Here is a 16191-nt window from a genome sequence, read left to right on the forward strand (position 1 = left end):
AAGTCTCCAGTCTGACGAGAAATGAAATCAGCAGGAAACGCAGATGTTCAGGGATGAAGAACATTGAAAAATGATAAAAATATTAAAAAATAAATGATTCTTCTCTTAATTTTTAAAAAGTACACATGACTGTATAACAGCTTAATATAAACCATGATAAGTATTTAAAAAAGTTCTAGTAGCAACATTTAAAAATTTTAAGATATTAATTTTAAAATATGCAAAATATATACAAAGTATAATTTCTATATGTAATCAACATTAAAATTATTAGTTGTTTTATTTTTTTCACACTAAGTCATCTAAAGCCAGCATGCATTTTATACATACAGCACATTTCAATGAAGAGTAAGCACATTTAAAGTGGTCAAAAGCTGCTGTATTGAACAGTGTTGATTTAAAACAAAGGTTCTAACATTTTCTTGAGGGGCTTATAACATATGTAGATGTAATATATATGCCAACAATGATGGGGAGGGGGATGGTTGCCAGGGTTCCACATTTTACATGAGGCAGAATATTAATTTTAAGTACACTGTGAAAAAATAAGAATATATACATACTGCAATTTTTAGAAGAACCACTAAAAATTTTAATGCAAAGAGATATAGTTAAAAAGACAAAAGATAAATTAGGAGGGAAGGCTAAAAATATTTTAAAAATCCTGAAGACAACAGGAAGGGAGAAACAGAGAACAACAGAAAGGACAAGCAGAAAACAAATGATAACATGGCAGATCTAAACCCAATCAGCAATTACATTTAGCTGTAATGGACTGGATACTCAAATGTCCAGAGATGAGCAGAATTAATGAAAAATGCCAGACCCAATTAAATGCTGTTTACAAGAAAAATACTTTAAATATTAAAAACAAAATTAACTTGTCAGGGAGAAAGATATACCATACGAACACTGAGCATAAGAAACCTGGAAGTGGCTGTGCTGAACCAGGTAAGATAAACTTTAAGACAAAGGTATTACCAAAGGTAAAGAGGAGCACCAGAAAGTGCAAAGGTCAATTCATCAGGACTTAATCGTCATACACATGTGTCCACCTAATAACAGAGCCTGAAATCCAGGAAGCACATTGAGAGCCTCAAGGGAGAGCAGGCAATTCCACATTCAATGCTAACAACCTCTTTGCAGCGATTGTCAGAACCACACAGCAACAGACAGATGAGTGAAAACAGAGGATCTGAGTAACAATACCGACTACCTTGCTCTTCCTAACACTATCTACTACTGATATTTCTAAAATACCATGCAACCAGCAACAGCAGAATACATATTTTCAAGAATATGTGGTATGTTGACCAAGAAAGACCATAGTTTGGGCCATAAAATCAAGATCAGAACAAGCACCAAAACCACTATAAACTGCTACATTTCACGGCCTTTCCTAAAAAAACAAAACAAAAAAGTTTTTTGAGAAAGTGAAAGCAACTCTTATTTCCCCATAGCGGGTGACAGGCGACGCTCGCTTCAATTACAGGTGTCAGGCAATGCCCAGACAACGCTGAACAAATGGATAAACTCGATCACCTTGTTCAGGTTGTATGAACAGCTGCAGGGAACCCCGAATCCTATATAGTAAAAGGCTAATATGCAAATCGACCGAACAGCAAAATGACTGGTTGCTATTACATGCACTGACCACCAGGGGGCAGACGCTCAACGCAGGAGCTGCCCCCTGGTGGTCAGTGTGCTCCCACAGGGGGAGCGCCGCTCAGCCAGAAGCCAGGCTCACGGCTGGCGATTGCAGTGGCGGTGGTGGGAGCCTCTCCTGCCTCTGTGGTGGTGCTAAGGATGTCCAACTGCTGGTTTAGGCCTGCTTGCTGTGGGGAGTGGGCCTAAGCCATCAGTCAGACACCTCCCAAGGGCTCCTGGACTGCGAGAGGCTGCAGGGCAGGCTGAGGGATGTCCCCCCCCACCCCCACATGTACAAATTTTGTGCACTGGGACTCTAGTTAAAGATAATTAAGAATGAAAGTATTCAAGTATTTGATAGTTTTTGAAAAAGTGGGATTTGTTTAAATCTACATTTACAAATTTAATTCTGATTGTTCAAATACTTCATTCTATTATTATTATTAGGTTGCTTCTTTTTTGAAACCATTTTTCTAGTATTTCTGTTAATCTGATTTTAAGTCTGGAACATTGACATCCCCAAGGAAAAGAGAAAATTTAGACACAATTTCCATAGCAACTCTAAATCCTTCACACTGTATCTGTATATGCGAGTTTGATTTAAATACATTAATATATGTGAATTTGCAATGTGTCTAAGCTGTGGTTGCTATAGGAACCGCACCCTCAAATTTCCTTTTAAGTGTAGTAAGTGCTCACACAGAAAAGCTGATCCCCCGACGGCTATCTCAAGTTGCAGATATGGCTCATAGCAAAGCATTTGCAAACATCATGACTCATGACGATATAAGCACTTGGCAGATGTCTATCACGATGAAAATGTGTCTTTTAATACATGCTCCTTGTGAGTCAAGATGCAATTCCTCCACACGTAGAGCGAATAAGGCTTGCCAGGCAGCTATCCACTCCTACACGACAGCCCGCGCTCACGCCGAAGCCTGTACAGCCCCGGTCGGTCACCCAGGCAAGTCACGGCCACACGCAGACACCATGGGGCTCTGTGGCTTCTGTGAACCCGCAGGACATCTCGCGTCTGTACTGAGATGGCAGAGAGACCTCGCTCGTGCTCACAACACAGAATGCACCACCTGGGTGGAGGGCAACCACTTTAGACACACGGAACACTCTGGATCAGCCGTCTGTACGACGTCAGAAACGTTTCTGGCCAATGCAGACAGTCCTTTCCGAATTACCAACACGCGGTCACCGTTCCCGGATCGCGTTCCACGCTCATACAGTCCCTCTGCCACAAGGTGCCCGGAGCCTCCGCTTACTGCTCCTGATGCATCAGTGTCAGGACATGCGAGTTAATTCTAATCCAAGGACATATTTGGGGAGAGAGACACCCACTGCAGAATGAATCAAGTATTCCAAAGCCCAGATGGAAAAAGTAGTTAAGAGGGTCGCATCCCCTGTGTTCGGTTATACCAACCACTGTTCCCACTAATGCAGATGATCACAAAATGACCAAGCTCAGAGGCGGAACAGGGATCGCTGCTGGCTGCTCCCGCCGGGCGTCATGTGCGATAACGGGGACGGATGTGCGTTTCCCAGCAGCAGGCCCCCACCCTCAGCAAACACCTCCCTTTGTCTTCCATTTGGGGTGGACATAATCTGACTTGTCTGTGAGGAAAACGGCCTTGAATGATTTCAGTCCAGAGGCAGGGAGGCCAGTAGGAGAGTAGAGTAGTTCGGGGGGAGATGACTGTAAACAGAAAATTAAAGAGAATCTTCGGACGTGGAGGGACTCAGGACCTGCTGGTGTCACACAGACCCGGGGCTCCCGCGGTGCCTGGCCCTGTGCGGTTCTGCAGTAACGAAGGCAGCTTCGGGCTGGCGAGCAAGGTCTCGGCAAGGGTTCCTGGCTCTTCCTTGACTATTGCTTGTCCTATTGACATCCGTGTGCTCCCTGCCCCAGAAGCTCAGTGCCGGGAAGCCACGTCCTGCGCCCGTTACAATTACGTCTAAATCAAGGAAGAGCCGACAGACTCTGGGTAAACTCTCGTGCGCGAAGAGTAACGTCCATGGAGTTACAGCAGCTTACAGCCCCTATCCTGACTCTCCGAGACACTGCGGCCTACATTTCCGTGACCGTCTCCCAAGAGCTGGCCATCGGCGTCAGAAGGGGCTCCTCCTGCCTCGTGCGGCTCCGGCAGCTGTAACGACGGCCGGCCCGGGGTGCGCACCTCGCCGTCATCGCTCTCCTGCCCACAATGCCCGAGTCACAGCGCGTTTTATCAAGAAGGGTCCGACGGATGTGGCTTCGGGAAACACCCTTTCTCCCCGATGAAGACCAATGAGGTGACCATGGCCAAGGAATCGGGCCCCGCGTCTAGGAATGGCTGCCTCCTGGAATGGACTACCAGCAGTATTCCCTGTTGACGTCAGGCGTTCCCAAGCTTTACGCTCTGGAAGAAACATGTCTCCTCCAGGTTCACAGGCATTCTTTCCTCCAAGGGCACACGCTTCTCCGTGGCTTTTGTGAGAGGAGGAGGAGGGATTCCTAGAACACCAGGCCGAGGCAGTGTAAGGACAGCTCGGCCTGAGGGGGCTGGGGCGGGGGGGGGGGGGCGCAGTTTACGGGGCGTCCTGGCTGCGGAAGACAACGCTCAGGCCTGTCCGTCTCACGCCTCAAACCGTGGAAAAGGGGCGCCGAGGGTCAAGGTGAGCTGTGCGTCCGGATGGACATCTGCACATCGGCGGCGACAGAGGCTTCCGTGAGAGTCAGCGGCCTCTCTGGCCCCCACCCCCCCTCCGCCTGCCGGGCCCCCACCCCCCCTCCGCCTGCCGGGCCCTCACCCCGGAGAACACGCCCCCCCTTTGCCATCCCCCGACAGACCAAGTTCCTGCAGAAGCTGAAGGCCAATCTGAACAGCCACACATTTTCCCTCCCCAACCTTCCCCAGCGCTGGTTTCACAAAACTAGAGTCCCTTTCCTCTCTCACGTCTCCCCACTCCCCAGCATCAGGGCCCCCCCTTCCCTCCTTCCCCTCCCTCTGCTCCCTGCACCCCTCTCCCAGCTGACAAACCCGCCTTGTCCCCAAAGCAAACAAAACAGAGGGAGGACATGACCGTTCTCCCAACCTCACTTCTGAAGCTCCCGCCAGCTTTCCCGACATGAACACAGTGCTTCTGCTTCCCTCGGTTCTCCCCGACAGACGTGGCGAGGTGGAGGGAACGCTCATCGCTGCCACGCGCCATGCCCTCTGGGGCCACTGGAGCTAGGGGACGCCCTCAGCACTAAGACCGGTTCTCTAAGGAGGACTCGTCGCTCCCAGCAGGCGGATTTCTTGGCCTGTTTCAGGCCTCATGCTGTCCCTCTCCACAGCACTCTCGGCTGCTGGTGATGCTCTCTCTATAACGTCCTGCTGCCCGTTCTGTTCCCTGGTTCCCTGGTTTCACCTTGTCCTCAGCTTCCCCGCCTCTTAAATGTATGTTCCCACAGATCTGGGCTGAGTTTATTTTACGTAAGTTCATACTCCCTATGGCTCCAAGTTGGGTGTTTACGCATCTCAATCTCCTTCCACTAATTCCTCAGCCCACCCCCGTCCCATCATCCCCTGAGGAACCAGTGGCTCTCCTGTCCCCATTTTACTCGACTCCTCAGCGGATGGAGACACTGGTGACCACCCTGCTCCCCCCCTTCTCCTTCCCTGACACGCCCTGCCCATCCTCCCTCCACCCGGCATCCTCCCTGCCCGGGGCCAGCGCCCTTTTCCGCCCAAACACTGACGTTAGTTCCTCGCAGCACTGCCCCTCTCGCTCCGCCTCTCTCCAGCTCCAGGGCACGGACACGGAGACCCACGCAGCGGCCTCTCGCCTCCGCCGCCGTGACCGGCAGGCGTGTGCACGTGTGTCTGGTAGCAGCGCGGTCACAACCACTCCTAACCCATCCTGAGGGGAAGTGGCATAAATGAGGACTCGGTGTTCTCTGGGAAATTAAGGTTACCGGCTTCACAGGTGTGAGCACTGGCTTTGGGATGGAAACAAATGGTTGTGAGCATTCCGCTGTTTAACGGTCCAGTACCCACAGCTCGTGTTTATCATCAGGACCCTACTTTTAAAAGAAACCCGCCTGGTAAAGTCCGCTTCTTAGAGCAAGGGCGTTTATTCTGTATTTTAGAAACATTTCTGTCCACAGAAGTTTTAAAACTGTGAAGTTCTAGGGATTCACCCTCAGTGACTTCCCTTTTGGACAAAACGAGTCTTGCTGAGCATCATCACGTTAAAGCTGGCACTGCCCCTGAGAGAGGAGGGGGGCCTCCCGCATGGCCTTGGAAGGATCACAGGTGGTTCAGACTTAAAAGCATAAATCGGTTCATTTTCTGGGATGTACCTCCAGCAATTAAACAGTAAAATATTTCAGTCCAAGTCTAACCAGACCAGAAATGTCTCAAAAACACATCCGAGGAAAATGAAATCTACCCTGGGTGTTATTTTAACACCCGGCTCCCGGGATGTAAAGTGAACAGCCTGCCCTGGCGACAGCTAGATCACGGGCGCCGGAGGCCACGGAGAGGCCCCAGCGAGGAGGGGAGCATGGCCAGAAGGACAGAGGCACCAGGAGGCCGACGGCGGGGGAGGCACCAGGAGGCAGGACAGGACGCAGCGCTGAGGCGACTGCTGCCGCTTACCTGCGGTGGGGGAGTTGGCGTGGTGCGACTTTTTCGGCAGGTTGAAGATCTGTTCGCCAGGGTCGGGGGGAGGAATTGCATCTTGCCCTTGTCGTGCTTCTACGGGGTCGTACTCCTTGCCGTCGTAGTTCGCGTCGTAGAACTTCTTGAACCACTGGATGAAGTCCAGGTTGTCCTGGAAGCGCCCTTTCACTAGCTTCTCCACCGGAATCACCTGCAACAGAAGAGCCTGTGAGTCGCCAGCCCAGGGCTCGCTTGTGGCTGATACAACTGCAGCGGCCCCTCCATGTAACTGTTCCCACATGTCTGCCCTTCACGACCTCTGGCCTCTCCCCCAGCTTCCTAGCCAGCCCTGGTCTAGAATTCGTCGTTTTTCACCGTATTGAATAAACAACAACACACCTACAATGTTGTAGTTGGGCCCGGCTGGCGTGGCTCAGGGGTTGAGTATCAACCTACGAACCAGGAGGACACAGTTCGATTCCCGGTCAGGGCACATGCCTGGGTTGCAGGCTCGATTCCCAGCGTGGGGTGTGCAGGAGGCAGCCGATCAATGGTTCTCTCTCATCATTGATGTTTCTATCTCTCCCTCCCTCTCCCTTCTTCTCTGAAATCAATAAAAATATATTTAAAAAATATTGTAGTTGGTTTTCTTGGAATTATTTAACATTTCTGAACAACCTGACAAAACAAGGAATACCCTCAGCCAATAGGGGCCGATCCTCTTTATATGTGTTTATGCCAGAGCATCTCCCCCAGATCACGGGCCTGGGATGTTGTGCTGTTTCAAGGCTGATGGGTTTTCCTTACTTCTTTGTAGCACTTGGTCCAGTTGTGTTGGAATAAACGCTTACAAGGATTATAGCTGCTAGAGAGTGTGAGTACATAGACTCAAATCACTGTAAACGCACACCAGACTAGTGGTCCAAGTGAGCCTGCGCAGGGCTTGCTAAGGCTGTAGAGCGAGAGGCACCAAAACAACTAACCACCCAGTGCAGGGCCCAGTAATTCTCGGGGTGCACGGGAGCACAGCTAGCATGCCGTGGAAGGAATGGGGCTGGTTAGGGGAGTCCCGGAAGGCAGCCTGGAGGAGGTGCGAGCATTAACCTCAACTTCTGAGACGAACCTCAGCTCTTCCTTTCCTATCGGCAACCTGCAGGGCCAGGCAGTGTTCCCTTCGGAGCTCTCGCGGGAGCCTGGGCTCTACGCCAGGAAGTGTGTGGTGTGACTGCTTCGCTTCCATGCAGTGGCAGCTACTTCTAAAGGGAATGGAAGGTGCAGAGTTGTCCAAACTGCACCATTACCAGAGTCTTACTTCTCACCTGTGGGTTGGAACACCAGCTGAGCGTGAGCCCTGAGAGCTATAGAGCTGGGGGGCGAGTCAGGTTGTGTGTGCGAATGTGTGTGAGTGTGAATTCAGACAAACCCAGCGCTCAAAGAACGCAGCGCCACTGCCATGGTACCAGCGGGAACTGTATAAACTACCTTTCCAGCAGGTCTGTGCCACCTCAGGAGAGATGTAGCATTGGTATCCTATGGACCATGAGGGCCACTTTAAAAAAGTAGGGAGACCTCAAAGACCCATGACAGATTGAAAGAGAAAAAGGGACCGGAGCATTTTAGGGCATCCGTTAAACTCAATTCTTCACAAAACAGTTTCAGAGATGATTTCTATGCACCTAAAACGGAAAGCAAGTCAAGTACAGAACAAAACCCAGAGAAGCAAGCTTCCGCAGGAGCCACGTTTTCCATGAAGGCTCCTCCGGGGATGGAGACGCGATGCCGAATCTCTTCTCTCCCCAGACCTCAGGGACGTCGGCCCCCGCAGGCACTTAGCTGGCTCTTCATTGTGCCATTTAAAGATTTTCATGTCTCCTGATTTATCGGTTCTGTCTGTGCTGCTATTGATTGTTTAAGAAAGTGCCTTCTTCGCGCAGAAGCCCTTTAATTAGCACGCTGTATGTTCTGCTTTCTGCCGAACATGAACATCGATGAACAGACTTAGATGATGGTGCCCATTGGCCATTAAAGGACGCACTCACTTCCGCTGGCTTAACTCTGCATCCCCTCCCTGCAAAGTGCAGGCTCTGGGCAGATGCGCACAGGGGCCGCGTCTCTCCAAGGGCCTCTGGGTGGAATCACAGCACGTGAAGCGGGCGAGGCCAGCCTTCCTCCACTACAAGCGCCTCATCTTCAACACTCCTGACAAGGGCTCATCCGCTCTGTGTCTGTGCTTCTGGGGAGCTAGGGGCCCTGCTTGGTTAGAGAGCATGCTCCATCAGTAAACCTGTAAAAGGGCGTTTCTTTCAGACTGGAAGCAGCTGCTGAAAAGTGAGAGAAGACGTGGGGGACGCTGCTAATGAGGAAGGAGAACCTGCACAGCCCTGGCTCTGAAGGAGCGAACTGGAAAGGAACCACAGCCAAGGACGTAAAAACGAAGCTGAAAAGCATTCGGAAGGTTCAGATGCTAAAGAGAATATGTTTTGAAGTGAAAATTCTGAGAAAAGGAAAGCTAAGATTTTAATAATAGTTTGATAAGAATGTTTTTATTTAGAAAGGTATTAATTGCATTAAATTGAAAATATCTTCGATTTGCCAAACCTTTCTCTTTTCCCTTATTTAACTTCTATTTCTTAATAATCCAGGACTTTAGTTTTTATTTCCATAGCCTATTTATTGCTATTATCTATGCAAAGAAAAGTTTTTCATCTCTCCCCCGCTGGCTTATTTATTTTCTCTTATTCAAAATTAATTTCTTTCCAAGCCTGTTCCCTCTAAGAGATCCCAAGGAAATAATATGGTTGCATTGCATATGTTTGTGAATGGAGGAAACGTACAGACTGCATGGACTTTAGCAATCGTCTTTTGGGGGGAGGGGCATCCAGTCTACCTCCATTTGTATCACTCTAGGACAAAACTATAAAATCCAAAGGGGAAAAAAGGACAATTTATGGACATGGATGGAGAATCTGTATGTATATACTGTGCTGGACATTTTCATGTGTTCCCTCACTTGAGCTTCGTATAACCACAGGGAACGGGGTTTTCGTCCTATTTTATAGATGGGTAAACAGAGACTCAGAGAATCCACACTAATAAAAGACAAAGATGCTAACTGACCGTACCTTCGCTACGCCCATCAGCCAATCAGAAGAGTATGCAAATTAACCCAACAAAGATGGCCGTTACATTTGCATACTGCAGGCGGGACAGCACAGCAGAGCCGCCGCCCGCCACGCTGCCATCCGGGCCTCCCGTGTGTGGCCCGGGGCGGTGGGGAGGGGCAGTGCGGGATCGGGCCTGCCATCTGCCACCCAGGGAGCGGGCCTAAGCCAGCAGGTGGTTTTCTCCCGAGGGGTCCCAGACTGTGAGAGGGCACAGGTCGGGCTGAGGGACACCCTCCCCCCCCAGCCAGTGCACAAATTTTTGTGCACCGGGCCTCTAGTTTAAGTATAATTTGCTCAGCCCATGTTGCTTCCATGGTAACCACTGTTTCTCTAAAGCAGGGGTCCTCAATCATTTTAAACAGGGGGCCAGTTCACTGTCCCTCAGACCATTGGAGGGCTGGACTATAGTTTAAAAAAAAAACTATGAACAAATTCCTACGCACACTGCACATATCTTATTTTAAAGTAAAAAAACAAAACGGGAACAAATACAATATTTGTATTTGCATGTGGCCCGCGGGCCGTAGTTTGAGGACCCCCTGTTCTAAAGGAACAAAATACACAAATAACCACAGTGGCACCTGGCAAACATAAACCCTTGTTACTTTCGATGCTAAAGCAGATAACAAAATTCAACCCTGCAATTTCTATGAAGGTTTTTAGTCTAATGGCTCCATGTTTAGGAATCTTCTTAACTAAAACCCTCTTACAAATGTGGGAAGTTAGGGTTGATGCCCTATGCTTTGTACAGACCCCAACCTCCTGCTAGGAGAGCCAGATCTAGTCCATGGACACCCACTGTACCTTTCTACACAGAATCAATGTTAGGGAAGGAAAGTGCATTGAATGGAGGTGCCCCTGAGTCTCCTACCTTATCCACATTCATCCGCTTGAAGGACGCCTGCAGGAGTTTGAAATTGTGAATGTACTCGTGCTCCAACTTCGCCTGGAATTTTACTTTCTTCAAACTGATGCAGCCGGGAAAGAGCATGTCCATGAACTGGCAGTAGGCGGCGCCTGGGGAGACAAGAAAAGCACCGGGTGAGTCTCGCCACCTGTCCCCGGTGCCACTGGGGACGCTGGGCAGGAGGGGCTGTCATCACCCGCTGCCTCCCGGCCCTGCGCCACCCCCCCCCCCCCCAGCTGCCCTCCTGGTCCCAGGCCTGGGTGTGGGCGGGAAGGGACGGTGCCCACAGCATCACCAGGGGGCATGGACAGTGCGCACAGCCTCAGACCCTCATGTCAAGGAAACTGGGTAAGACAGCTCTGCTCAGCTCCCACCAAAAACAATGGCGCCCTATTTTTTCTATCATCCAGCTCCAAGTCATCAAATACATCAATGTAAGATAAAAATAGCAGACATTTTAACACGAGGCAACGACTAAGGTGCTCATGAGATGGGCAGCTCAGGAAATACACACAGGCCACACAGTTTACACCGTTTCACCAAGGGGCTCAGGTGACATGCTAACCAAGCCACTGCACACCAGAGCAGGCGCAGACCCGTCCAATCCAGGCCAGGCCAGGCCACGGGCTCCCACAGGACTTGGAGGAGGGAGACGCTGAAGCCCACAGAGGCCCAGAGTCACGCTGCTCTGACCGAGGAACAAAAGCCACAAAAACGCGCAGAGTCTCCTGAGGAAATGGTCATAGAAAACAGGTTTACCAGGAAGGCTCTGATTTTCTAAAATGAACTTTAGATCATGACAATTCCAACTAGAAAGTCCTTGCCAGGTTATGTTGACTCATTCGGATATTCTTTATGGTCAAGTCTAAGGGTGCTGAGAAGGAGAAATTCAGAGCCAGAATGGTCCTTTCTCTGTAATTAATGAGGAGGCGAGCACGAGGGGTCGTTGCTGCTCTCTCCTCTGCTTCCCCAGGTCTTGGGGGGGGGGTGTGCTCCTGTGATGCGCCGGGATGGGTCTCTCTGGAACACGAAGGCTCCTTTCACCCTTTGTACCAGGGTTTCCGTGCGAAGCCTTTACTCCTCGGGCGACTCACCTTTACCTAGAAGACCCCACTGGGTGTCCCGTGTCAGATGGGTGCTGAGCACCCCTTATTGGGACAGGAATCCAAGATAAGAGGGAAGAAGATACCAGGGCTGACTTAGGCCAAGGGCTACCAGGCCAGGAAATGGCGGGGCAGCTCACTCCCGGGTAAGAGCGTACAGTGATGAGATAAGGCCACACTGAGCATGTCCAGCCGTCTTTACATTCCGGATGCTTCCCCTTCGATGCCGGTACCCTACACTAACTGGTCCATCTCTAGTCAAGCAGATGGGTCCTCTTTAAAACACGACAAGACAGAACAAGCCAAACAAAAACATCAGGGGAGGCAAGAGAAACATCATGACCGCGGATGTGCTCATGTTCAACTCCTCAGTTCTCCCTCTTTAAGTGCCACCAGATGGAGCGAATTCCAACAGCCATCTTAACATTATTTTTATAGAAATGGAGGTGTCTACATACACAGCCTCATCACCTGCTCTTTCAAGAGTTTCCACTTTCATAGAGTTTAGCATAGATTTTGCCTGTGCAGAGCCAGATATCTGTGGATTCTTACAAAGAATCAACCAAACCACTTACTAAAAATAGCTCTTGAAAAACAACAATAAACTTGACTGAGGGAGGCAGAGAAAACCACTGTTTATGTTCTGGTATGTACTTTTTTTTTTTTTTTTTAGTTTAACAGACCATGATTCCCTTCCTGAGCCATAGACTATTCTTTACTGACATTTTTAATGGCCTTCTGATTTTTACATCATGCTTAGCCACGTTCCCAAACCAAGATGACATAAATATTCACGTGCCTGTTCCTCAAATACTTTTATGGTTTCAGGTTTTACACTGACATTCTGAACCCACGTGGAGTTTATTTCGGTCTCTGACAGATACGGGCGGTTCTAGCTGTGCTGACCCCACGTTAGTGGGAATCGGCATTTTGGGCTCCAGCATTTGGGCACCTTCTTACCCGAGCTGATGCCCCAGTGCCCCGCCCCCTACTCTAGTAGCAAAAGTGGGCAGCCACCCCTCCCACCCCCAGCAGTAAGCACGCCGCCTGGCCACCAGGCTCTGCATCTGGGTGCTCGCTGCGTCTCGGGGTCGGCGGGAGTGACAGGAGCACGCGGGGGCCCTGAGAACGCAGTCACGGTCGCAGGGTGGGTCTGGAGAACTGAAACAGCGATGCAGCACTGTGGCCGCCCCACCACTCGTCCAGGGGCACGAGGCGGGCTGTCCCGGCTCCTGAGCATCTTTTGGTTGCGGTCATTTTCTGAGTGTGGTTTCCCACGGATGCTGTTTCCCTGTATCCTTCCTTTCAATCAGGGGTGGGGAGCCTTTCTTCAGTCAAGAGCCATGTAGATGTCTATAACGTGAGTCCAGGGCCATACAAAATTATCAACCTAAACATTAGCTGCTCTATTCGGTCAAGCATTTAATGAACTCACCCCCAAGGCCTTGGCAGGGCCGGACCAAATGACATAACAGTCTGTATAAGGCCGGACGTTGCCCACCCGGCTTTAAAGGCATTTTCTGCTCCAGCTTGCCAGGAGTATTTTCTTCTATTTTCAATCCAAAAGGCCAACTGATAAGGGTGGCTAAGTGTTGAACACCATTATTTCGCAAATGACCTATACTTTTCCCACTGAGGAAAAACAGTATCTTTACTGTATATTACTTCCCAAATACATGCATTTAGGTCTCTTTCTAGATTTAAAATGTACTACTGTCTGTAGAATAATTTCCCCTTTCTTCTTAAAAATTTCTTGAATTTTATCATGCAGTTGTCCTTTCCATTATATTTTTTTAATTTGTCATTCATGGCATATAGAAAATCAAAATTTAAAAAAATCAGTCATTTACTACTTAATAACAGAACTTTATTAACATATAATGCACACGTCATAAAGTTCAACCTTTTAAAGTATATTTCATGGTTTTTAATATAGTCACAGAATTGTGCATCCATCAGAAGATTTTAATTACCCCCAAAAGAAACGCCATGCCTATTAGCAATTCTCTCTTCTCTCCTCCCACCAGACTCTCGTAACCACTAATCTATTTTCTGTCTCTATGAATTCGCCTAATTTTGATATTTAATATAAATGAGATCATGAAATAGGTGGCCTTTGTGTCTGGTTTCTCTCACTTAGCAAAATCTTTCAAGGTTCATCCATGTTGTGGTGTATCCGAAGCTCCTACTCCTTTTTATGGTCGATAATACTCTATTGTTATTATTGAATATTACGACTATACAAACTTTATTGTCCCTTCGTGATATGAACATTTGTGGGCAAGGTTTTGCATGGACAAACGTTTTTAGTTCTCTTGGGACACACCTGGGAGTGGATTGCTAACTCTATATTTAACATTTGAAGAGCTGCCAATGTTGTGATTTTATATATTAATATATACGTTTAATAATTTCATTTTACACGTGTGTGTGTGTGTGTATGTGTATATATGGCATTACTCTCTCCCCTGCCTACCTCCCTCTCATCCTGTATATATTTATACACACATATACATAGATATATAACTACTATCAAAATCTCAGAGCACTTTCCTCGAAATAGGATGCAATCTTTGGAGAAGGCATGAAGTTATATCAGTTCCTGCCACAGCTACTCACATCGCCCTTCTGAATTTTTCGCAGGACAAGGAACTATTATACAGAAATGCCTATATCATTGGGGGACTTAGTCCCAACGTTCCACAGTCTTACTTGGTGCTGATGAAGGGTCAGAAGAAACCAACGACCACCTTACTGCACGGGGTGCATCTACATGATTCATCTAAACGATTTGCAATGGCTCGTCTCTCCACCTAACACCAGCGAGGACAGGGAGGGGCGGGGGAGGACAGAGAGCTGGACTGTGCTCCTCGGATCTCAGCCTTCCACATCTTGAATGAACCGTGACATGCCATCACACTCTTCTAAGCCAACAGGATTCCTAGCTGCAAAACGTCAGGTTTGGATGGATCTCCCAGCTCTAAAATTAGATGGTTCTCTAATTCTCAGCGTCCCTTGTAAGGGATCCTGGCTGTTTCTGCTAACTTGGAGATAGTGCTTCACCCTCATATGACTTAGACTTTTGCCAGGGCCCCTGCTCCTAGCCACGGCCATCTTTCGTCACAGCTGGCATAAGAGACACGAGTACCCAGCTGCACAGGCTCCCAGGGGCACAGGCTCCCAGGGGCACCGCCTACGGACGCCCTCCGGATTGCAGGTCAGGTGATGCTATCTCCCACACATGCCCTTTGAGCTCTTGGTATGCATCTACTCAGCAACACACCACATTTTCTCTCTTCAGCAGGTGAATGTTAAATAGCTTTCATTTTAGAACTACCTTTCATATTAGAATTTAATCGAATATTAAACAGCTTTCATATTAATTACAAAATCCTAATTTCTGCTTTCAGTCCTGTCTTTCCTTGAACGGACCTTCCTACAGAAAAGCATCTGTCATGGTGCCAAGGCCCACACCTCATGCCGCGGTGCCCCCTGGGAAGTCAGGGCTTCCTACCAAGGAGAGTGAGACTGCGAAACGGAGCTGCCTCCTCCCCACTCCGCAGCCACCTCTCCACCTGCACAAGCGCAGGCCTGGAGAGTTTAGAGGCAGCTGGGAAATGCTGCTTTGAAACATGAATGTTTTAAAGGAACTGAAAATCTCCAAGTTCAACTGCATTTTTCTAATCCAACAAAAACATGCTGGAGTTAGGAGTAGCTCCCTGCTGTTTGCACAGGCGTCCCTCACGGCCCTGGCACGGACGGCAGCCGATAGCCTGTCACCACAGTATCACTTCCCCCCAGTCCCGGGGCTCAGGAGGCCGCCTGCTGCACCTGCCCAGGCACAGAGGCAGCAGATAGATTGGGGCCCAGAAACCCCGTCTCCACTGAGCTCCCGCCTGCAAGTCCCAGGGCCCTCCACTGAGCTTCCTGCTGCTCCCACACGGCCTGGAGTTAAGTCAGAAACTTTTAATTCCGATTTTAAATAAATCCCAGAGACAAGCGACTTCAAGCTGATTCCATGCAGAAGAACGGAGTGACGGCCAGCAGGAAGATGCCACGCCCGTGGGCAGACGGGAGGCCGATGTGAGCTGGGCAGAGTGCTGAAGAGCCCCCCCCCCCCCCTACACACAGTGAGTCCTCAAAGGCCATTTTCATCTCCCTTCTTTCACAGAAAAAGGAATAAGTCAGCAACCACTTCTCAGGCAGATGTGTTTTTATGGTATCAACAGATCCAGTCCAAGGCCTGTCACACCACAGGGCTGGGCGCTCCTCTGACAGGTGCCCTCAGGTTCTTACTATTTCCTATGACATGAAAACCTTCTGAAGGATCTTACATGCAAACTGCAGTTTATGCTGCAAACGGCAGTGCCAGGTGCCCACATTCTGTTCACAGCCTGCCTTCAAGAACCAAGACTACCTGGCCGGTGAGGCTCGGTTGGTTGAGCGTCGTCCCATGCACCAAGGGGTCACCGGTTCGAATTCCAGGCAGGCACATGCCCAGGCTGTGGGGTGCAAAGGGGAGGCAACCAATCGATGTTTCTCTCTCCCTCTCCCTTCCCCTCTTTCGAAAATCAATAAAAACTTTTTTAAAAAAGAAGCAAGCATACTTTTTAGAAAGTAAAGTTACCTTTCAATCAGATTTTTATTAAGAAGCTTAGCCTGTTTGGCTCAGTGGACAGAGCGTCGGCTCATGGACTGAAGGGTCTAGGGCAGGGGTGGGCAAACTTTTTGAC

At 49.1% G+C, this 16191-nt stretch overlaps 1 protein-coding gene across 4 annotated transcripts in view; it reads right to left on the minus strand.

The window, feature by feature from the left end:
- Positions 1 to 16191, minus strand: part of MAPRE2 (microtubule associated protein RP/EB family member 2) — a 121170-nt gene that overhangs the window by 22162 nt on the left and 82817 nt on the right. For all 4 annotated transcript variants that reach the window (XM_059707353.1, XM_059707350.1, XM_059707351.1 and 1 more), the window contains 2 exons: positions 10320 to 10465; positions 6282 to 6495 (listed from right to left, as the gene is read on the minus strand). In XM_059707353.1, coding sequence (XP_059563336.1) covers positions 6282 to 6495; positions 10320 to 10465 — 360 coding nt within the window. The remainder of the gene's footprint in view (positions 1 to 6281; positions 6496 to 10319; positions 10466 to 16191) is intronic.

Source organism: Myotis daubentonii, chromosome 8 (assembly GCF_963259705.1).
Source record: "Myotis daubentonii chromosome 8, mMyoDau2.1, whole genome shotgun sequence".
Classification (NCBI taxonomy): domain Eukaryota; kingdom Metazoa; phylum Chordata; class Mammalia; order Chiroptera; family Vespertilionidae; genus Myotis; species Myotis daubentonii.